General features: G+C 38.1%; 1 protein-coding gene across 1 annotated transcript; it reads left to right on the top strand.

The window, feature by feature from the left end:
- The first annotated feature begins 4212 nt into the window (after positions 1–4212).
- On the top strand, positions 4213–24819 carry LOC106092500 (uncharacterized). Its single transcript, XM_013259383.2, is given in 2 exon segments — positions 4213–4418; positions 21556–24819. A coding segment is annotated over 1 exon segment (2751 nt). The 5' UTR covers positions 4213–4418; positions 21556–21903; the 3' UTR covers positions 24655–24819.
- Positions 24820–25303: the final 484 nt, after the last annotated feature.

Genomic DNA, 25303 nt, shown 5'->3' with positions numbered 1-25303 from the left:
AGCCCACAAAGGGCGCAATTCTTATTCGAATTGGCTGACTTTTTATACAGGTCTCCAACATATAATTTTATTGTGGTCGAAACCGGACCATATCTTGATATCGCTCTAATAGCAGAGCAAATCTTTCTTATATCTTTTTTTTGCCTAAGAAGAGATGCCGGGAAAAGAGCTCGACAAATGCGATCCATGGTGGAGGGTATATAAGATTCGGCCCGGCCGAACTTAGCACGCTTTTACTTGTTACTCACTATATTCTTTCTTATACTTATCTTATCTTACTTATCTATATTATTTTTAACACCACAATTGTTTTTTCCATATTTCTAATTAAATTTAAATTGTGCAGTTTTATTAAATTTAGGATTTTAGTATCTTCTTATATATAAAAATCAATTTATGTTTGTTTGTAGGTTTGTTTGTGTGTTCCTTATAGACTCAGAAACGGCTGAACTGATTTTTTTGATATTTTCACAGATAGTGCATAATGACCCCGTGGTGAAAATAGGGTACGACATTTTTTGATATCTGAAAGGGGGGCGAACCCTCACCCTTACCCTAATTTTCAGATACGCCAGATCTCGGAAATGGGTGGTGCGATTTAAGCGAAATTTTGTGTGTTCTCATATAGTACTTTAAAAATAAAAATTTGGTATCCAAATTTTGGATGGGGTACCTAGGGGGTCTGCCCCACCTTAAAATCTACCAAACATATATTTAGACCAATCGCGACAATATGGGACTCAAATGAAAGGCATTTAGAATAAAAAAACGTATCTGATATCCAATTATCGGACCAAGTGTTAGGGGGACCACCCCAAGCCCCAAAACACCCCTAAATCGGATATATTTGCCGACAATGGCAATATCGGACTCAAATGAAAGGTATTTGCAAGAAGAATACGAATCTGATATCCAAATGTGGGACCATGTTTCTGGGGGTCCACCCATTTCCCAAAACAACCCCCAAACAGGACTTATTTACTGACCATGGGAATATGGAACTTAAATAAAAGGTATTTTAATTTAGAATACTAATCTGATGTCCAAATTTGGGACCAAGTGTTTAGGGGGCCGTCTCTCACCAAAAACATCCCCCCAAGAGTGACAAATTGACTACCATTGCAATATGGGGCTCAAATGAAAGGTCTTTGGAAGTAAAACACGAATCTTATATCAATATTCGGGAAAAGTGTCTATTGGAGCCACCCCACCCCCACAACCACACCCAAATAGGAAGTATTGGCTGACTATTGCAATATGAGGCTTTTTAGGGTTTTTAGAGTAGAACGCGAATCCGATATATTGGGTTGCCCAAAAAGTAATTGCGGATTTTTTAAAAGAAAGTAAATAAATGCATTTTTATTAGAACTTAGAATGAACTTTAATCAAATATACTTTTTTACACTTTTTTTCTAAAGTAAGATAAAAGTAACAGCTGATAACAGACAGAAGAAAGAATGCAATTATAGAGTCACAAGCCGTTGAAAAAATTTGTCAACGCCGACTATATGAAAAATCTGCAATTACTTTTTGGGCAACCAATATATTTTCAAAGCCAACTCACTGAATGGCCGCCCATCCCACAAAACACCCCCCAAGCCGGTCATGTTTGCTGACTATGGAAAAATGGGAGTCGACCACGTATCTGATATCAACATTGGGGACCAATTGTCTAGGGGACGTCCCACCACCATAACAACCCCCCAATAGGACGTATTTGATCACCAAGACAATTTGGGTCTTAAAGAGAATGGAACTAAATATTCATAGTTTTTAGGGCTAATACCCCAAACCGGACATATTGGCTGACTTTTGCAATAAGGAGTTTAAATGAGATTAGAAAACCAATTTGATATCCAATTTTGAGGGCAATGGCAATATGGGGTTCAAATAAATGGTATATAGTTATATGAGAATAGAGCACGTTGCTGATATATTTTCAGGGCTTAGAATTTGGGGGACCACCCCAATCCCTAAAACACCCCTAAATCGGACATATTTACCGACCATGTCAATGTGGAGTTTAAATGAAAGAAATTAGGGCGTAAAGCAATAATTGATATCCATTTTCGGGACCAATTTTCTGAGGGGTCTACCCCTTTCCCAAAATATGGGGCTCAAATAAAGGTATTTGGGAGTAGAATACGAATTTGATATCCAAATGTAGGACCATGTATTTAGGGCATCACCCCTTTCCCAAAACATCTCCAAAGGGAAACAAATTTTTCGACCATGCCAATATGTGGCTCAAATGAAAAGAGATGATATTTGAGAGAAGAGCACGATGCTGACATTCTTCGGGGCCAAGTATCTGGGGGACCACCTCTCCCCCGAAAACCCACTAAATCAGACATCATGAGAGTATCGGGCTGAAATATAGTATTTTAAGAATGGAGTACACCTTACATCCAAACTAAAATTCGTAGACCAATAAAGATCATGTGGGATTCAGATAAAGACACTTATATTGTTAAACTGTTAGTCAAGTTTGCATGGTATTTTATTTAAGATCTTCAATTGTCGAAAATAAATATTCCAAGGAAACTTTTGTTCCATATAAAGTAAAAGAAGGCGATGCGAAGCGGGCCCGGGTCAGCTAGTACTTAATATAATTTAAAGGTAATACTATTTATGGCAATAACTTTCAAAGTTGTCTGTCAAATTTACGCTTAATTTTCACTGTTAATACTGGTACAATTTATTTTCGTTATAGTTATTTTGTATAAATAAATGAAAAAGTTTAATTTATAATTGTTCATCGATAATGCATTTTATGTTCTTCAAAGCATAACGAACATAATCATATAACCGTTTCCACCCATTATTGAAATTTCCATTTAATATTGCTATTTATTCCGATTCTTCTGATCAATTTTTCCTAAATATCTAACCCTTAATTCTCTCAGTATTGGACATTTGGCTATGCAATGCACTAAATTTTCTGGATCTCTCGTCTTGCAAATTGTGCACTGCTTATTGTCTTCTTGATCGAAAATATTTGCGCTTAGTGGTTATACGTCCGCTCTGGGTTTCATTAATACGGTAATTTTGTTCAGCTTCCAAATATTCGTCATGTATTTCACTTCAACGTCCGGATTCAGCAGTCTGTAAAATCGGTGCTGGCTTACATTTGCACTTTCTCTCTTTTTAGCATAGCTTACATTCGTTAGTCGTTGTAATAAGGCAGTAGTTTTTACTTCCTAAGGGTCAATTTATTTCCTCTGCGAAAGATCTTATTGCTGAAGTCAACAAAATGTTCTTGGGCCATATTTTAATTGATGGTTTATGAGGCAACCTATCATTAGGATATTTATATATCGTATTGTGTATGTAGCGCATAAAAATAGTTGTCTGTAATATCCGTTTCTAAAGGGACTACGTAGTTCGGCATATTTTCTGGTAGTTTCAATTCCCGTTTTAAAAAATATATTTGTAGTTTGTCAACCTCCTCAAAATAGTCAAATCCCCATACTTGTGCTGCATAAGACTGCGTTGATCCACAAACACTCTGCTTGGCTTGGTTATTAAATCTTTCCATGTTGCATTTATGACATTTTTTGATTTGTAATTTCTTTTTTCAAGTTGTGCAGTGAATTTGATTTTTGGAGTTAATCTTACAACGAGATAGCAATGCTCGTTTGCGGTTTCCATATTCTGGTTAATAAACGTCCATTTCTCATATCTTGCTCTTTTTGAAATATCATTATTTTAAAATTTTCTAGATTTATTACCATGTTCCATTGTTAACAATTAGTTTCGAATTTCCGTATGATATTTTGTAATACACTGATGTCATACGATCCAATAACAATGTCGTCTGCGTATAATAGGACTCGAATATTCAATTATTCAATCATAAGAACTCTTTTCAACCACTTTTGAAGATCATTTAAATATAATGTTAATAGTAAAGGAGACAAAAGACATTATTGACATACAGACATGTGTATGTATTGAAATGGTCCCACACCTCAGTTCCGGTCCACACCCTTGATGTTTTATTTTGATATACCTTGTCAAATATATTTACAATTTTCCTCTGTAATTACTTGGGGTTTCCAAATCTCGTTTTTTTGTGTATGGGAAATATTACTAATTCTTCGATATTAATGTCTAAATTTCCAGTTCTAAAATATTGTGGAAATACTTTTGCCATTTCTGACCAAAATTTATTAGAAGCCTGCTTGATAAATTCATATGGCGCTTCTTCTATTCCGGGTGCTTTGTTGTTCTAAAAACCTTTCATTCAAGTGCAAGTTGTTCCGATCGGCTTACATTTCCTGTTGGGGAGTTTATTGGGGTTGAAGTGGGCCTATAGATACTTGCAAATTGCCCATGAAAATTCGATCAAGGACCAAGGAGAGAAGTATCCAGTCTCATATCAATGAGTGTTATCCGATTCAATCTTAAACTGAAAGGTACGATGTAACCTCTTTATTGGCAGATTGACACCACCTCACAATATTGCCAGTGTTGCAGAGGGAAAACCACCGCTGCAATTTTTTCCCCCACTAGGTTTGGAAACCAAGCGTTTAGCACCTTAAGCGAACATGATAAACTGTGTGCCACGGTAGCCTCCACATATATTTGGTCCTCACTATTAATATCGGATTCGTACTCTACCTTACTAAACTTTTAATTTAAAACTAATTCGTGTATTGTACTGATAGAGGTTTTATTTGGACAAATATTCATTCATACAGGTTATTGAACCACAAAGTTTTATACCAGTTTCATGTTTTTTGGCAGGCATAAGGGTGCAAGCAAAATTTCATTTAAATCGGTGTACCTAGATAAAGGCTTGGAAGTTTTAAAGAATTGGTGAGTATTCGCCCCATTTTCGGATGACATGACATGAAGTACCTTTCTTCATTGGGAAGCCATCGTTTACATTCGTTGACATACTCCTATAGCTTCGCACTAGCAAACAACTCCTTTTCACGGTGTATCGGGACCCAGTGCCTGTGTATTCATCCCGTAATTCAGTCAACACAAATGGGAATTTCTGTGTGTCAGTCTGTCATCTTAACGATGAATCTTCAATCACATCTTTAAATCAATGGTGGGCACATTAAAACATTTTAACACTACATATTCCCATGCCCATGGACTTATGTCATTGTGCACGTACACAATAATGTACAATAGTATGTGTGTATTTACACACCACTGCAATAGAAGCATTTTTGTGTCTTGGAAGATATAGAGCCAACTCCATAAGCACCATTTACTACCATTTCACACTTGTATAGCATCACAAGATGGATATCTACCCAACCAAAATCTAAAAGTATCAAAATTATATAACTACACCTCGAATATGAAATAAGGTCATGTAACTAATGTGCTAAAACCCAAGGAGACTAAGAGTAGCACCACAAGGGCAACACACAAAGAGTCTATGCTCCTGTTGTCCCTTAGTGTTATATAAAGGAAATATTCCTAGTGTTGAAGACTAAAATTTATGTTTTTCTGCATTTTTTCTTCTAAATTTCTTTTGATTCTGGTTACTTTTTGCTGGCATCTCCCCGCCGTTGAGTGTCAAAAAGGAGAATATATTGTGGCATTTGGTAAAGCATTGTTTCTGTTTTGACTATTTATTAGTTTACCCCCTCTTTTTATACCCTCCATCATAGGATGGGGGTATGCTAATTTCGTCATTCTGTTTGTAACACCTCGAAATATGCGTCTGAGACCTCATAAAGTATGTATATTCTTAATCGCCATGTCATTTTAAGTCGATCTAGCCATGTTCCTCCGTCCGTCTGTCTCTCGAAAGCACGCTAACTTTCGAAGGAGTAAAGCTAGCCATTTGAAATTTTGCACAAATAATTTTTATTAGTATAGCTCGGTTTGTATTGTAAATGGTTCAAATCGGTCCATGTTTTGATATAGCTGCCATATAAACCGATCTTGGGTCTTGACTTCTGAGCCTCTAGACGGCTCAATTCTCGTCCGATTTGACTGAAATTTTGCATGAGGTGTTTTGTTATGACTGTTCTTAATATGGCGCAGATCGGTACATAACCTGATTTAGCTGTCATATAAACCGATCTGGTATCTTGACTTCTTGAGCCTATAGAGGGCGCAGTTATTATCCAATTTTGCTGAAATTTTGTAGAACGGCTTCTCCTTTGACCTTCAACATACATGTGAAATATGGTCTGAATCGATCTATAGCGTGATACAGCTCCCATATAAGCCGATCTCCCGATTTTTCTTCTTGAGCCCCCACAAGGTGCAATTCTTATCCAAAAGGACTGAAATATTGCACAATGACTTCTTCAATGTTTAGCATTTAATTCATTTATGGTCCTAATTGGACTATAACTTGATATAGCTCCAATAGCATAACAGTTCTTATTCAATATTATTAGTTTGCCTAAAAAGAGATACCGCGCATTGAACTCGACAAATTCGATCCATGGTGGAGGGTATATAAGATTTGGTCCGGCTGAACTTAGCACGCTCTTACTTGTTTTTTGTAATTGTTGTTGCTATTCTTTTTTGGAAAGCTGTTGTCTCGGTTTTTGCGTTTATGCTAGTGAAGGGTAATCCTCGGCGCCAAACCTACTGTAATAACTTTACAAATAAACTATCTTTTTGTGGCAGTGGCAGCCGAAAAACAAAAGTGGAGGCAACAGCAGCAGCACTAGCACCAGACCCAGAAACAGCAACATTAGTGTCAGCTTCAGCTTCAGCGACAACGGCAAAGGCAATGCCAACAACATTAGCGACTCAAATGTGCAAATGTCAGACATTAAATATATGGAGATGTGGTGATGGTGCTCTTTACAAGATATCCTCATGATTTTTGATGTTGTTTAAAGTCCTTAAATGATATCAGATGTGGCGTGGAAGGCACTGGTTTACAAATTAGTTAATGTATAGGGTGTGATTTTGGGCGAGCAGAACTTTAATAGAGGACAAATAAAAGCGTGGTAAGTTCGGCCGGGCCGAATCTTGGAAACCCACCACTATGGATTCTGCTAAAAATTTATACAAAATAAATTCAGTTGAAGTCCATAATTTTATTCTTCTGTCAAACCAGTAAAAAATCAAGCTGTATCAGGTTATAGACCGATTTGGACCGTAATTTGCACAGTTGTTGAGAGTCATAACGGATAAAAATTGCGGCTTGTAGAGACTCAAGAAGTCAAATCGGGAAATCGGTTTACATATAAGCTATATCAGGCTATAGACCGATTTGGACCTTACTTCTCAGAGTTGTTAAGAGTCATAATGGAACATTATGTGCAAATTTTCAGCCAAATCGGACAAAAATTGCGGCTTGTAAGGGCTCAAGAAATTAAATCAAGAGATCGGTTTATAAGGGAGCTATATCAGGTTATAGACCGTACTTGGCACAGTTGTTGAGAGTCATAACGGACAAAAATTGCAACAGGTAGAGACGATGCTGATAGTACTTTAGGGTCCGCCTCTAAACTCCCTTCAAACCGGCCATGATTGCCTACTATGGCGATAAATAATAGGTATTTGATAGTAGAAAACGAATTTGATATCCAATTTTGAGGTAAAGTGTTTCGGGGTCGTGTCATGCCATAAACTCCCCCTAATCCAATGGCGGTTTGGGGCTCAAATTAAAGAAATTCGAGACTAGAGCACGATGCTGATATTTTTTCAGTGCTATGTACATAGGTGGCTTCCCTTCCTGCATACCCCTCAAACTGGACATATTTGTGGATTATGGATTCAAAAACGGATCTCGGAGATTGGTGGGGCGATTTTTAGTTTGTTTATAATAAATACAGAAATTTGTATCCTTATTCAGAGTCCCACCCCACCTCCAAAGACACAAGCCTAATGAAATATAAACCAATAATGAAAAAATGGGACTCAAATGAAAAGTATTTGAGACCAAAGCACGAATCTGATATATGGGGATCTGCCCCACCCCCATACCGGACATATTTACCGACCATGGCAATACAAGGCTCCAATTAAAGGTATTTGGGAGAAGAGAACCAATAAAATATCTACACTGGCGCGAAAAATCTGGAAGGCCAGCACCCCCAAACAGGACTTATTTTCTGACTTGACCGTCTAGGGCTCAGATAATATAAGAGAGTGAAAGAAGGCGCAGCGGAGCGGGCCCTGTCCAGCGAGTTATTAATAAAGTAAGTTACGTATACCTTTCCTGCTTTTAATTGCAAATCTTAATCAATTTTTAGAAGAGTCATTAAGTGAAAATGAGGCAATGCACTTTTAATGGAAGAAATATCTAGCCCATTTTGATGAAATAAGTCAGATCTATGAAGATAGGTAAAAATTAGTATTCACAAAATCTCGTGCAGATCGGGTACTATATCTAAATCTGAAACGATTTCTATGGCATTCAAAAGAAATTCTAAGTGTTGTAAGAGTATCCAAATTTCGTGAGGATCGTTATACAAACGAGAGAAGTAGCCTACATCGTAATCGCGAAAAATAAAACACCGTTAGGCAGCAAATATTTAAAAAATATATATATTTTGTTTTCGTACTACACCAAATTTGAAGGTCAATAAGAATACATCAAAAGATAATCAATAACAACCGTCTTCTGTAAAATTCGAGAACGAGATGGCTGAACAATTCAAAATTCACCTCTTCTGGGTGACGGACAATTTAGATATCCCAGGGAATTGTAAAGCGATCGAGCTTGTGAGACTAGAAACTACCTTACACATTCCAGGGGAACTGGAATTTGTCGCTAGGGGCGACATGTAAGCTAAGTCTTCAGAATCAGGCTCTGGATGTTTCAACAGTAGGAACTGGAAGTCATCTTTCTTCTCCTGTTCTTGAGGTAGCACAATAGACGTAAACGTCTAAGTGAGTCTGGCAGACTTAGTCCTAACCTCGGTACGATTTCAAAAGGCTTTCTAGCTTAAACATCGCATTTAGATAAGAATATAACATTTCTGTTAACATCGTACCAAAATTGCGCTTATGTAGTGGAAGGGATTTAAATTAGCTACATATAAATATGAACTGATTTTTTCGAAATGCAATATATAGTAGGATTGGTTAGGTTAGAGTTGTAGTCCATTATCTTAATAGACTCACTTAGACTATTTAAGCTCATTGTGGAACGATAGTAGCGACAGACCTCTAGTGGAAATCGAACCCACGACTTCCGCACTGGTAATCTAAGCATACTACAAACTTGGCTAACGGGGCCGTAATGAAATTGGATAACTCTCCCTGATCACAAGAATACATGCAGACAAACTGACCTACTTGGCCATTTTGGAATCAAGGTATGAGCTTCCCTAGTGTGCAACAAGATACATGAAGCCACAAAAGCTTGTACCACAGTAAAGGCCTTTCAGTGGTACTAAAACACTAAAAGAGTATGAGTTGTCCTAGGTACAAAATAATATAATTCTAGAAATAAGGCTGGTTCAACTGGTATTGAGAATATTTTTAAACTTTATTTCTATTTAAAATTCGGTCACTTTAAGAAAGACCCATTGCAAGATTTAAGAATAATTCCAATTATTAAATTATTAAAATAATTCTTTTGTAAACTAGAGTTTTTGACTTAAGGTCTTTAAAATCGAGTTTGTTAGTTTTTTACTAAAGCTGAAACAATAAACAAAATCTCACATACTGTTCAACACAAACAAGCTGTTGAAAATTTTTGATTTCTCTTCTAGGTTATCGGTGCTCATAACGATGAAATTTACAGCAATGATGTTACTTAAATTGCATAGTTACTTTGTGACCTTAAAACAAAAAAGGGATTAGCGAATCGGTAGCAGAAATAAAAAACAAAACTATCGATGGCTTCAATGGTCATATCGTTTTTTGTGACTGTTTTCCAATAAAAATGTTTAATTATCTTAATATCTTGTGACTTAGTGAAGGAATGATAAGAAAATTTATTTATTTGAATTGAAAACAAGTAGGCTAGGTTACGTTTAAGTGGCAGTCTTCAACTAGACAGAATTTGACGTTTTGGTCTTAATAAGTGAGGTTCCGTGGAACTATCCAGATCAATCTAAAAAGCCCAACAATTTGCAAATGTTGACATCTGCTTATGCAGACAAGTCCTCAAAAAAAGAGAATCTTAATTAGAACTTCTTCTTGTAATTTGCAACATTCACGGCCTCATTAACAAAAAAAAAAAAAAAACTATTATGGGCCAAAAATCTCTTATAGGTTAGGTTAGGTTTAAGTGGCAGTCTGCCATCAGACTCACTTAGACGTTTTCGTCCATTGTCATACCACAGGAACAGAAGGAGGAAGATTCCTTTTAGTTCCATCCAGATCGCTTTAAAAAGCCCAATAACTTGCGAATGTTCACATCCGTTAAATCAAACACCTTCTGACTGCAGAAGGTGTTCTATAGTCTCTTCTTCTTCGATGTCCTCATAGCTTCTGCAAAAATCGTTGCTGGCAAGCTGTCAGAATGTTTTCCGATTAGACAGTGACCTGCCATGACGGACACAATGACTGAGAGGTCTACAGCAAAGCGGTAGACCTCTTCAAGTCTAGATTAGGCCACATAGTTTTAGAATGCTCAAGGCCTTCTCTTTGTGACCATCAACCATTCGTTGTCCTTCGGGCCAGGTCCAGAAAACTAAGCTTACATGTCGGTAGAGGCACCCTAGACCCTCTCCCTTACTACCCTTATTTTCAGAAACGCCAGATCTCGGAGATGGGTGGTGCGATTTAAGCGAAATTTTGTGTGCTCTCATATAGTACCCTAAAAATAAAAATTTGGTATCCAAATTTTGGGATGGGGTACCTAGGGGGGCTGCCCAAAAACATCCCCCAAAGGGGACAAATTTATGACCATAGCAAAATGGGATCAAATTAAAGGTCTTTGGGAGTAAAGCACGAATTTGATATCAATATTCGGGAAAAGTGTCTATGGAACCACCCCACCCCCACAATACCACCCAAATAGTAAGTATTTTCTGACTATTGCAATATGAGGCTCAAATAAGAGGGTTTTAAAGTGGAACACGAAAGCCAATTCACTAAGTGGCCGCCCATCCCCCAAACACCCCCAAGCCCGTCATGTTCGCCGACTATAGAAATATGGGGCTCAAATTAAAGGTATGTGGGAGTAGGCCACGTATTTGATATCAACATTAGGGGCCAACTGTCTAGCGGACGTCCCACCACCATAACAACCCCCAAATAGGACATATTTGCTCACCAAGACAATTTGGGTCTTCAAGACAGGGGAGCTCGATATTCATAGTTTTTAGGGCCCATTCCCAAAAGGGACATATTTGCTGGCTTTTTCAATAAGAGGTTTAAGTGAATGGTATTTGAGATTAGAAAACGAATTTGATATCCAATTTTGAGGCCAATATGGGATTCAAATATATGAGAATCAAGCACGTTGCTGATATATTTTCAGGGCATAGCGTTTAAGGGACTTCCCCAATCGCCAAAACCCCCCTAAATCGGGCATATTTACCAACCATGTCAATGTGTAGCTTAAATGAAAGGTATTGGGGGTTGTAGCAACAATTGATATCCATTTTCGGAACCAATTTTCTGGGGATCTACCCCTTTCCCAAAATACCCCACAAACAGCAATTTTTTACTGACCATCGCAAAATGGGGCTCAAATAAAGGTATTTGGGAGTAGAATACGAATTTGATATTCAAATGTAGGATCATGTATTTAGGGCATCACCCCTTTCCCAAAACACCCCCATAGGGAAAAAATATTTCGACCATGTCAATATGTGGCTTAAATGAAAGGTATTTGAGATTAGAAAACGAATTTGATAAACTATGACTCATCGTCTAAACTCCTCTTAAGCCAATAGTAATATGGGGTTTAAATAAATGGTATTTGAGAGAAGAGCACGATGGTGATATTTTTTCAGGGCCAAGTATCTGGGGGACCACCTCAACCCCGAAAACACCCCTAAGAATGGAGAACACCTTACATCAAACTTAAATTCGTCAAGCGATATACTATTTTCGTAGCATGGTATTTCACTAAAAGATCTTTAATTGTTGAAAATAAATATTCCAAGGAAACTTTTGTTCCATATAAATTAAAAGAAGGCGCAGCGGAGCGAGCCCGGGTCAGCTAGTCTTATACATAAAAATCAATTTGTGTTTGTTTTAATGTTTGTTTGTTTGTCGGTTTGTTTGTTTGTTTCGTATAGACTCAAAAACGGCCGAACCGATTACCTTAAAATATTCACAGATTGTGTGGGTTGGTCTGGACAGTAGGAATTTCATATTAAAAATTGGGTCTACGCAACTGGGGGCCGCTCTAACCCCAAAAGCCCTTAAAATAGGTTTATTGGACGATCACGACATAATGGGACTCAAATGATAGATATTCGGGAGTAGATTGTGGATATGGGCAGGAAAAAGGGGGCGGACCCTCCCCAAACCCCAAAAACAGCACCCAAAATCAAAAGTTGGTCGATAGGCATCAAATGAAAGGTATTAGAGACTAGAAAACGAATATCGTATTGAAATTTTGGTTCGAAGTATCCAGCGGGCCGCCCCAATCCTAAAACTAACCTAACCAGAAATATTCGACGTTCATGTCAATATGGGACTTAAATTAAAAGTATTTGGCAGTAGATTACAAATATGGGATAAAAAATTAGGTCCAAGTACCTCCAAATATCACCAAATGAGCATATAAGCCGACCATGGCTATATGGGACTCAAATGAAAGGTATTTGGGAGTAGAATAAGAATATGACATTAAAATTTTAGTTCAGTCTAAATGGCGCTTTTTTTCCTTAAAATACTTCAAATATTTTCATTGACCCATTATGACAATATGGGACTCAAATGAAAGATATTTAAGAGTAGAAAACGAATCCGATATCCAATTTTGGTGCCAACTGTTTGGGGTAAGCCCTAAAGCATACCCTAATCTGATCTTCATTTCCTGCTATAGAAATATGAAGCTCAAATCAACGGTATTTGGGAGTAAAGTACGAATTTGATATCTATTTTCCGGGCAAAGTGCCGGTGGCCGCCCAGCCCCAAAGCACCCTCCAAAAGGCTGAAGTTTACCGACCATGGCAATATGGGGCTCAAATTAAAGACAATTGGAACTGAAGTACAAATTTAATATCGATATTTGAGTCGAAATGTCTCAGGTGTCATCCCCCACCTAAAAAGCACTTCTCATTTAAAAAAAAAAAAAAATATAAAAAGATCTCGGAGATTGGTAATGCGATTTGTTCAAAATATTTTGCACTCTCCCAGTTACCTAAAACAAAACAGTTTCTATTGTTGGGTTCGGGTGCCTCGGGGGCCACGCAATACCCGGAAAATTGATATATGGACCAATCACGACAATAAAGGTCTCAAACAAAAGGTCATTGAGAGAAAAGAAAAATTAATTTGATATCCAATTGAAGAGCCATGAGTTTGGTGCCACCTTAAAAACCTTCCTAATCGGACGTTTTTACCGACCATTGCAATATGTGACTTATAACGGAGTTCAGTACGAAATTGATAGTCATTTTAGAGCCTGGGGTCCACTCCACTCTCAAACAGAACTTATTTGCCTATCATGCCAATATTAGGTTCATATAAAATGTATTTGAAAGTGGAGCACAATTATATTTACTTTAAGGGCCAAGTGTCTTGGTGCTACCCCACCCCCGAAATATCCCGTAAGCAGGAACTATTTCAAAAGTCAAAGGAAATGCATTTGGGAGCAGAGTTAAATTTTGCCCATGAACTTAGCAGGGGAAAACTTCTCACACATCAATGAGTGCTTTCCGATTCAAGTTTAAACTAAATGATGAGGGACCTTATTTGTAGCACATTCCGAACCCATGCCGCAGTGCGACACTTCGTTGGGGACAATTTACATGATCATGAAGTGGATTGGTAACTCGCAAATTTCGCCGGCAATAAGAGGGGATAACCAGTGCTTTAAATTTTTTTCGATATTCTCGACAGGATTCGAACGCAGGCGTTCAGCGTTATAGGCGGACATGGACTTCAGTGGCATGAATTCGGTATCCACATTCAGGCCGAAATGTCCCCACCAAAAAGACATAGAATTAAAGAAGGCACAGCGGAGCAGGCCCGGTTCGGATAGTAGTTAATAAAAATAGAAAAGAAATAATTTTTTTTTTTTTTGAAACTATTGATGGTTGTTTAAAGATTTTTGTAAACACGTGCGAATTTTAACCCGTCTTATGCTGCTATGGACATATATTCGGCTTTCTGTATGCTCTAAATCATGAAAAGTCAATCTATATAATAGTATTCCTATTTATGGCCTAAGGGGGTTCCACAATACGCCGCCCACGCCCTTTACTTTGGACTGCCTTGAAAGGGTTCACATTCACCAATTGTATTGATAGCGATGCTTTAGCTCTTACCGTCAAGAAGTCTACCATTTCATTCCCCTTTACTCCACTACGGCCCAGCACCTAATTGATGCGGATTTTGTCATACTCAGTAAAGGCAAGAACTCCAAGACAGTGCGAGACTTCACCATTTTGGTTGTTATTTCCGTATTGGAAAACTAACTGTCAATTAAAACGTTCACCCTTGACGTTCTTGTGTTGACGCTGTACCATCTCAGGTTATTGGTGGCCTGTAAGATTTTTTAAAATATTACGATAATTTCATGTTAAGAGAAGGCGTCAATTGCTTCCTCAAACTCTAATATTGTTCTTGGCCCTACCATCTTGATTGTTATGACCCTAAGAGCCGTTTACTATCCGAGAAAACTCGACACTCGACAATCTCGCATTAAAACCGTACCACCTGACGCATTCCTGCTATGGTCAGCAAGAGGAAATAGAACTCAGTGTATGGGTTCTCAGGCGCCTACACGCTTTGATCCGTCCGCGTAGCATGAACTATTAGATTACAGTCAATAGAAGATTGTGACGCTACAAAAAGTGTCTCACACTAGACCTCAATTGTTATCGTTATTGCTACATTTTTTTGTGGTCCTCGTCAAGCTCCATAGGTGAGCAAGCTTATTCTGATCCATACGAAAGCCACTGGTGCCGGCCTGGCTCTCACAGACAATATCCACTCGATACCACTGATTGTACGCGACTTCAGTTGTAAATAGCACAAATCGGAGCGCAGAATACCAATCCGTGTGTGTGGTGCTCCCATGTCGGTTTGAATCAATTAAATGGTTCTCATCGCTTCGCCTACGCCTATCTGAGTTAACAGTTGGAAGATTGGCCGAAATTTGGAATGCAGAGTACACTAATGATCTGAAACAATCACATCAAGTTCCGTACAGATATGGCCCCAGAAAACTGGTCCGGAGAATAGAAGTCCATTTGGTTGAAATAGTTTCTAGATAGGTCTACAAAGAGGAAATTGTCGCCATACATACTTCTTAAATTTTTATCGGGTTTGGCGAAAATTTGTTATGTACAGTACACTTATGATCTTTAATATTCGCGAGTAGATAGCTCCATTAAAAGAAAAAAGCTATGGTGATGAGTAACCAAGATTTAGCCCAGCTTGATTTTACTAGTTTCGTATTCATTCATATAGGTTTAGCTCGTAGAATTGAGAAATGTCATTTTTTAATGGTGCTAAACAAGTGTAAAGCCAATAATAACATTTTCAAATTTGAAATTAGTTTATTAAAGCAAAAATAGGCTATTATGCATTTGTAAATACAAAACAAGTACAATTTACGTATTTTCGGTTTATAGAGCTCTTTTAAATGTTTGTAAATAAGGCTGTCAGTCTATAAGCAAAAATTAAGAACTCAAAAAAGGCCCAACATTTATTTTAGCAATGAAAATGAACCAAAACAAAACTTTAAAATTAAGATGTTATCTTTAAATTTAATGTCCTATTTACTAACGGACAAATTTCGATTAGCGATTGATTCTTATTTTATTATACAGATGACTGTTCAACTATTGTGCTTTGTAAAATTGTTTTTTAAACTCAGCAAAGACAACTGCCTAACTTTCAACGATATTTTAACTTCATTTTAGGTTTTTGGCTTTAAAACCAAGACGCAAAGTTAATCTATTAAACTACCATTTAAAATTAATGTTTCTTTAAGTAGTTAGAAAATTAATCATATTTACATTGAGTTCGCTTATCTTTGAATCATCAAAATTAGCACAAACATTTTTTAATTGCTAATTTTCAGCAAGAAACAGTTTTTTTAGCAAGCTGTCTGTTGGTCTTAAATTGCAAACATTTTGTTATAACAGCAGACTTGATTCATTAAAGCTTTAGCAGCAAAATTAACTTCTTACAGTCAGAAGACAGTGTTTACGTTTATCAGTAGAAGTTTATTTGTGAGTGTAGATTGGGCCACATAATTTTGGATTGTTCACAAAACAGTTCTTGTGGCCATCCGTCATTTGCCCCATTTTTGAGACCTAGCTTGCTCTACAATTCCCTGGGATATCTCTGTGGCCAGAACAGGTGAATTTTTAACTGTTCAGCCATCTCGTTGAGAGATATGCTGCAGTCGAAGGCAGGTTTTAAATCTAGAAATACGTTACCCAGAGATTAAACAGCTGCCTGGCTTCTGAGAAAATATTTACGCCAATCGTCGTTATGACATCTAAGCTATTCTTCCACTTTTTGCTACACACTGCAGTGTATGGGTAACCTTCTCGATATACTCACTTCTAATTCTTCAGAGTACACACCGAAGCCCTACTGGTCATCCAGTCTGGAACCATCCATATAAAAGCCTACGTACTTTCTATTACCAGGGAAAATTGCATTCCAATCGGTTTTATTAGGAATAGTGGTACAGCATTTTTGATCAGATCAGGCATTGTGAAATCAACACTCCCTGGAAAATCAGGCATTGTATTAATGTTAACACTGTGTTACCACCACATGACCAAAGAGAAATCTTCCTTATCCTCAATGGGTGTAGCATTAAATGCAATCAGATGCCGTCGTTGTAAGTGCAGCTGTGATGCAAAAACAAGTCTTCCTTTGGATTCAGCTGAGTATAGAACATTACTTTTGAAGCGCCGTCATCAGACCACAACACCATATAGCATCAAACCAATATATAAACCAAACACCATATATAAACCAAACCAAATTATACAGCCAGGCATGACACGAAGTTTTAACTTTTGCATGCATGAAAACAAGTACAACGTGTAATGCTTTTTTAAAGCGAATCTTATGAACCCTGCATTCGATCCATTAGATCACGTTACTGGATGACTTCTGTCTACATTAACTTGCTTGGGCCATACTTAATATATGGGCTAATCTTACAAGGCAATCCACTCTCTAAGTGCTCAAAGGGTTGATGGTTGGTTTATTTCGAATCTGTACAAAGTTAAGCGAAGAAGGTGGAAATCATAAACAACCTGTTTAATTTTGTCGCATCCTGTCTTAATTTGTTTAGATGCAAAACCATCGGCTTCAGCTGCCTTACTATTGTTTAGTCAGCTTACTGCGATATACCCTTAATGACTATCATATTGATTATTTCTGTGGCATCTTCGTCACAGCTACTATCGGAAGCAGATTCCAAAAATATGTTGTAAATATGCTCAACACTTTCTGTAATATATGTCTGTTAACAGATAACCATTTTCATAGCAACAGAAGAGGTTAGGTAAGGTTGAAAAAAGGGTGCCGATTCTAATTTGCCGCATGTCTCTAAGGACATTCACCAAAGCTAGTAATCGACTTGTTGTGCGCTCTAAATACTAAAAAGAAAAATTGAAAAAATCGAAGTCAGAATTTCGTCCTACTCACAAAATCCCTAATAGGTCACCATACCACACACCTAAGCCGGTTGGAGTCTGGTATCTTGTCTCCACATTAGTGCCGATGTCTGTAAGCCGCAAAAGCCATGCAATGACATAGGAAAAGCTCTAAATTTTCATCATCTTCACATGCCCCAGACATGCTATCACTTGCCGCGCCAATCTGCATAAGTGTACTAGTCATACTACCACAATGATACCGAAAGCCATTCTTACTTCTACCTCTCAGCAATAGCCTCATCGTCTCATGATCCGGATCCCCCAAAGGGTTTTCGTCGTTCTACTGATCGTTTCACTATTCCACAGTGCTACATGCTATGTTCGTCGCTCCCGCCCTTTAATCAGACTGCATCGCCCCGAAAGTTTTTCTCAATATAGATCCCCAGGCTCACTCTTTCCTCTATCTTCGATCCATCCGTGTAGCATAAACTTTTAGATGGCAATAGCAGAGTTCCGCCAACCCAAGACCGTATCATTAGTATTAGTGTTTTGCAATGCAAATAATGCATTTTTTTTAATTTTTATGCCCTACACCACTACTGTGGTACAGGTTATTATAATTTGAAGCATTTGTTTGTAACATCTAGTAGGAAGAGAGATAGGTCCATTGATAAGTATACCGATCGACTCAGAATCACTTTCTAGTTCGATCAAGCTATGTCCATCTGTCTGTCCATGTTACATTATAATCAAGGTACAGATGGCAATTTTCATCCGATCATCTTGAAAATTTGAGCAGACTTCGTTTTTGGACTTGAGCCGAACCCTATTGAAATTTGAAAAAAAAATTGGTTTGGATATTTGTATGTATATAGCACTCACATAAATTTTCTTCCAATTTGGACTATGACGACATTAATGTCGTAATTTGTAAACCGATTCCCTCGAAATTTAACACGAAAAATTCTCTTATGACTATCGTCATTCCTGGTGCCGGTTCAGTTTTAGGTATAGCTCCAATGTATAGTATCACCCGATTTTCATTTTTGGAGCTGTTGCAAGTACATTTATTGACCGATCTTCTCAAAATTGTTCACAATGCTTTCCTCTACGGTTAAGGACTTAAGTAGAAATCGCTTCAGATTTGCATAAAGCTCCCATATATATCTTCGTCCGATTTTGAATAATATTGCAATAATGCGGTCTTCTTTTGACCGTTCCTTAGGAATCTTGACACAAGGCACTCCTATGCGACTGTTGATATTTCTAGTGAATTTCATTAAATCGGTATTAATTACGATATTAATGTTTTGTACGGATTTTCCCAAAACTTGGTACGGAATGTTTTATTACCCATGTCATAATCTTTCAAAATCAGTTCAGATTTAGCTAACGCGTCAATAAATAAAATCGCCAATGAAAATTAATTGGTTAAGTTTAGTCGCACCGCTCGAATTTTGCTTTTTCTTACTTGTTTGACTTTAAAACTGACTAACTTTTAACTGAATAATCGGATTTGGACCTTTTTGTGACAAATTCATTGTAAATTTTGTCATCATAGAACAACAAATTACGAAGCCTGTCTCTGCCAAAATTCCGAGAAAAGACAATTAAAAGTCGGTTATCACCGAAGACAGGAGACATATTGTAGACCTGAAGCATACTTTCATGTTGGGATTTTTGAGCACTATTCAGCAACTTTTGGAAATCGGACCGCAAATAATGATTTGGCTATCCAAATAAATTTTCGAAATGTCCAGAAAACCAACTTAAAGGGTTTGCCACGAGGCGATCGGATCACCTAGAATCTTGCAATTTTGCACATAATCTCATTAATGCCTTAGCTCTTACCATTAAATTTCAAAATGTATCTTCCCGTTCTCAAAATGTAGATGTTTACTTTTTATACCCACCACCGATGGATGGCGGTATATTCATTTTGTCATTCCGTTTGCAACACATCGAAATATCCATTTTCGACCCTATAAAGTATATATATTCTTGATCAGCGTAAAAATCTAAGACGATTTAGACATGTCCGTCCGTCCGTCCGTCTGTCTGTCTGTTCAAATCACGCTACAGTCTTCAAAAATAGAGATATTGAGCTGAAACTTTGCACAGATTCTTTTTTTGTCCATAATCAGGTTAAGTTCGAAGATGGGCTATATCGGACTATATATTGATATAGACCCCATATAGACCGATCCGCCGATTTAGGGTCTTAGGCCCATAAAGGCCACATTTATTATCCGATTTTGCTGAAATTTGGGATTTTGCTGAAATTTGGGTCTTAGACCCTTCGACATCGTCCGTTAATATGGCTCAGATCGGTTCAGATTTGGATATAGGTTCCATAGTGACCTATCCTCCGATTTAGGGTCTTAGGCCCATAAAAGACACATTTATTATCCGATTTTGCTGAAATTTACCACAGTGAGTTGTGTTAGGCCCCTCGACATCCTTCGTCAATTTGACCCAGATCGGTTCAGATTTCGATATAGCTGCCATATAGACCGATCCTCCGATTTAGGGTCTTAGGCCTTAAAAGCCACATTTATTATCCGATTTTGCTGAAATTTGGGACAGTGAGTTGTGATAAGCCCTTCGACATCCTTCGTCAATTCCGCCCAGATCAGTCCAGATTTGGATATAGCTGCCATATAGACCGATCCCCTGATTTAGGGTTTTTAGGCCCATAAAAGCCACATTTATTACCCGATTTTGTTGAAATTTGGGACAATGAGTAGAGTTAGGCCCTTTGACATCCCTTGTCCATTTGGTCAAGATTTGGATATAGCTGCCATACAGACCGATCTCTCGATTAAAGGTTTTGGGCCCATAAAAGGCGCATTTTTTGTCCGATGTGGGCGAAATTGGGGACAGTGGGTTAAATTAAGCCCTTCGACATTCTTCTGCAATATGGCACAGATCAGTTCAGATTTGGATATAGCTGCCATATAGCCCGATATCTCGATCTAAGGTTTTGGGGGTCATAAAAGGCGGGTTTATTATCCGATGACGCCGAAATTTGGGACGGTGAGTTGTGTTAGGCCCTTCGATATCCTTTTTAAATTTGATCCAGATCCGATCCAATATTTTGTTATATGCAATTGAAAAATTACTTATAAGTCCAAATCGGAACATATTTCGATATAGCTGCTATGGGGCATAAGGTATGCATTTTTCACCGGATTTTGACGAAAGGTGTTTTACATATATACCAGATGTGGTGGGTATCCAAAGTTCGGCCCGGCCGAACTTAACGCCTTTTTACTTGTTTCGATTTTATTTACTTATGGCTTTGCCAGGACATACATACATATGTTCGTTTCTGAACATTCATTAGAACATAATATTAATAGTTGCTCTCCTTGATCGCAACTTGGATAAAGCAACAAAAATAAGAAAAGGGCTATACATCGCATGAACCCTATAAATATCTTATACTTCATACCATAACGAGTAATTTTAGGATGCAGAGGAATAACTTCTGCACCCTAAAATAATAATTTTAAACAAAAGTATAAATCCTTTAACAGGACTTAAATAAACAAATACACAACATAAGAGTTTTTTTTTATAAAATTTGCATATATGAAATGAATGAAAAGATATATTTAAAAACTTTCAGTGGTTGTTCCACAAGGTTGAGTTAGCAAAAAAATAGTCCTTAAATCTAAGCTAAGATCAAGCAGAAATGCTAATTAAAAATATAATTACAATTTCCGTTTTCATTTATTTCCGTAATTTAAATTCATAGCTATATTGAGATGAATAAAATTTTCTCTTGAATATTAATTTCCTTCTTTAAATTGTTAAAAAAAAAAAGTTAACCCTCATAAATATTTCATAATGATCAATGGTTGTTTTCATCCTGTTCTGTGTTTTTTCTTTTCTTTTGCAGTTTATTAAAAACGGATTCTAATGACGTGTGGTGAATCTACAATTTATTGGCAACAAATGCTTCAAATCAAGTGGAGCAACACCAACAAAAACGAAAACCAACAAGCAAAATAAAAAATCCATAGACTTTATTGAAAATTGAAAAGGAAAATCTTTGACGATAAAGAAAAGTTGAGGGAAAACCTCAGACGCCTCACGAATAAAAAAAAAGCCAAACAAAAACCGGTCGAAAAAAGTTCAACACGAAAGAAAAACTTCAAATTTGTGGAGAAAAAAAAACACACATTGGGGAGGATACTCATAGCACGGGCTACAACATAGCCACCCAGAATACTAATTCCCTAACACAATGAGAATAACAACGAAAAGAAAAACGGAAACCAAAGAAGTCTTGGAAACCACACATCAAATGGAAATTGAAAATATTGAAACACAAACAAAAACAATGGGTGTAAATTTAGAATGTTATCAGCGTCTGATAGAACAGGCAGACCAGGATGAGAATGTCACAACCTTGGCAGCATTCCACTACACCTCCCCCCTAAATAGCCTGGAGTCGTCGCAAAACAATCGACAGCATGTAAGAAAAGTACATAGCAGTGCCATCCTTAGCCCACAATATACTCTCGCCAAAAACAAAGGCTGCTTTGATTCCCGAAATTCCCATGGCTACTGGTCTATGCCTCGCCAATGGCTTTTATTGGTTTTGCTGCTGTTGGCCTCATGTCTTGTGGCCAAACCCGCAAATGCTTTGGCCAATTGTCCTAATGGCTGTCAATGTAATGATGATACCTTGGTGGTTAAATGCGGCGAAGGCACTTTGGATGTGCTGCCCATTGCTCTTAATCCATCCATTCAACGACTGGTGATTAAGAACAATAAAATCAAAACCATTGATTCCAGCATACAATTCTACACCGAACTGAGGTTCTTGGACTTGTCTTTTAACGATTTGGTGACAATACCCCCAAGAACTTTTGCTCTGCAGCGCAAGCTGCAAGAATTGCATTTGAATTACAACAAAATTGGTCAAATCAACAATAAAACCTTGTTGGGTTTGTCAGCGGTAACCATTATGAATTTGAGAGGGAATCTCATGTCCGAATTGGAGGATTACACATTTTCACCTTTGTTACAAGTTGAAGAATTGAATTTGGGTCAAAATCGTATCAGTCGCATATCAACACATGCATTCGATGGCTTAAAGAATCTGAAGGTTTTGTATTTGGATGACAACACTTTGACAGCGGTGCCTGCTCCTGAGAACTTTCAGGCCATGCCTTTGTTGGCTGAGTTGTATTTGGGTACCAATTCTTTTATGTCCATACCCAATAAAGCCTTTGAGGACTTGAAAGGTCTTACGCGTTTGGATCTGAAAGGAGCGGGTTTGCGCAACCTCTCGCTGGAAGCCATGAAGGGTTTAGAGGGTGTGCGCTATTTGGATCTCTCCGACAATAGTTTGGAGTTCATACCCCAAACTGCTCTCTCACACTTGGAACGCCTAGAAGATTTATCTTTAGGACAAAATGCATTCGAAGTTATTTCGGCCAATGCCTTGCAGGGTTTGAAAAACTTGAAACGTTTGCTTATAACTGGAGCTCAGAGGCTAAGGAAAGTGGAAAATGCCGCCTTTTCGGGCAACACCAATTTGGAATATCTTAACTTGTCGGCAAACAAAATGTTGGCGGAAATTGAAGAAAATGCTTTCAGCGGCTTACCTCATCTCAAGCATATCATCCTGAAGGAGAATAAAATTGACACCCTTAGTGAAGGGCTCTTTGCTTGGTCGGATCTTATAACTTTGGATATATCCGAAAATCCCTTGATGTGCGATTGCCGGCTCTTGTGGCTGCGCACTTTAGCTATCAACAAAAATAACACCAGCGAACAAATTCAGGGAGTGATTTGTGCTGCACCATCCAACCTAAAAGGTGAGTCCCTGAATAAACTCAGCCCTGCAATATTGGGCTGCAATCACAGTGATGCCAAACAACAAGCCTTGATAGGTGTTCTCTTAGTGGTTACTGCAGCCACTATCACAGCACTGGCCCTCATCATATACTCTTGTCGGCGCCGCATTCGGGAAGCGTTAAAGGGCGGCTGGGGTAATTCTGCGTTGGGTCGCAAAGAGCAAGAGTATCAAAAGACTTTCTCCGAGGAGGACTACATGAATCGTCATCCCCAAATACCCTGTGCCATGAGCAGCTCGGCGCCCTATGCCACCAGCACCAGCGGCTATGGGGGCCAGCATGCCTTGCAGTATATGGGAACCAGACCGATACCAGTAACCGAGCTATAGCTAGAAGCACCACCCCCACCTCAGCAAAGAGGTCGGGGATCGGCCACAGCCCCAACAGCAGCAATCATGCACCAGTTGAAAGTACCAAATGGCTCCACAATGTACAATGGCTGCGGTCCTCTACCCGATAATCAAAACTCCTTTTTAACCCAGATGCAACAGATCCCCTTTATGACCAACAACACTCGCAGTCCATACAATTATCAGTCGCAACAGGATATGCGAAAACTGACCAATGGCAAAAATCCCAATATCACCTCGCTGCCAAGGTATAGGGCCCAACAACAACAGCAATTACCCTCCCAGCAACAGGAAAGTTCTCTTATCCAAAATCACATCTATTCACAGCCCATAACACCAAATGGTGGTGTGGTCACCTATGCCACGCCCAAATACAATACCACAGAGCGTCACATACGCCTGACTCAGGATCACTTCAATCACAACAACTCGTTGAAATATCCCCAACAATATGCCCAAACCTTAGATGGTGATTATCTGCACACCAATTCGCACTATTCTTTGCCAGTGGATCACAACAATGACGCTGGTCCTCCCTTAGAATCGCCCATACCGCCCACACCACCGCCGCCGGCCTTGCCCTTACGCAACGGTAGCTGTAATACTACCGGTCGTAGATCCACCTTCAGTTCGCTGAACGGCAATTCGCAACAAATGCAACATAATCATCTTAATAACAACAATAATAGCAGTGTGGCAACTCTACACAAAGCAACCACTTTGAATAACAACAACAATATAAATAATCAAACAGGCAGCTTAAGACATCAGTATCACTGATATTCATTGAAAAAGTGCCGAGAGCATGCCAACGGCTCTCGGCCAGAGAAATTCAGCTGGTTGGATGAGATCAAGGGTGGGGGAACAACTGCATTTGAGACCATAGAAATGACAGCATTTTTACACTAGAAGGCTATAGAGAGTTGGGGAGAATTTGCTTTTGTTTTATTTTTCGATAACATATTTTTTATTTGTATTTTTCGTTCAAATATTTTTAGATATATTGTAGTTAGTTACAAATTTCTTTTTACTTTCCTGCAGTTTAAGTATAAATAGAATAGAAGTCATTTAGAAAAAAATCTCCATTTTTTTCGTTATAAGCTTAAATATAGGTTGCACCAACCATTTTGTTTAGAATAAATCTGTTGCCTACGTTCTAAGGCATTGACTTCATTTATCTGTTTCTTCTGCAGTTTTGCATATCAGTATGGTCTCTATCTGTGTTTTTCGGTCTTCTGTTTCTAGCGTGAATATAATGAAGCTCATTTCTTCGAGTGAAGCGGCTAGTAACTAAGGTTGTTAATCGCGTGACCTCGAACCTATTAGGCAATACTACCATTGGAACAAATTTTTATGGGAACTTGGCTGCATGTATAACGCCAATCAACTCTCTTGGATTTTTTAAGGTATATTTTTAACAAAAAATTTT

Source organism: Stomoxys calcitrans, chromosome 1 (genome assembly GCF_963082655.1).
Source record: "Stomoxys calcitrans chromosome 1, idStoCalc2.1, whole genome shotgun sequence".
In the NCBI taxonomy this organism is placed as follows: domain Eukaryota; kingdom Metazoa; phylum Arthropoda; class Insecta; order Diptera; family Muscidae; genus Stomoxys; species Stomoxys calcitrans.
This window is presented reverse-complemented; position numbering and strand designations above follow the sequence as displayed.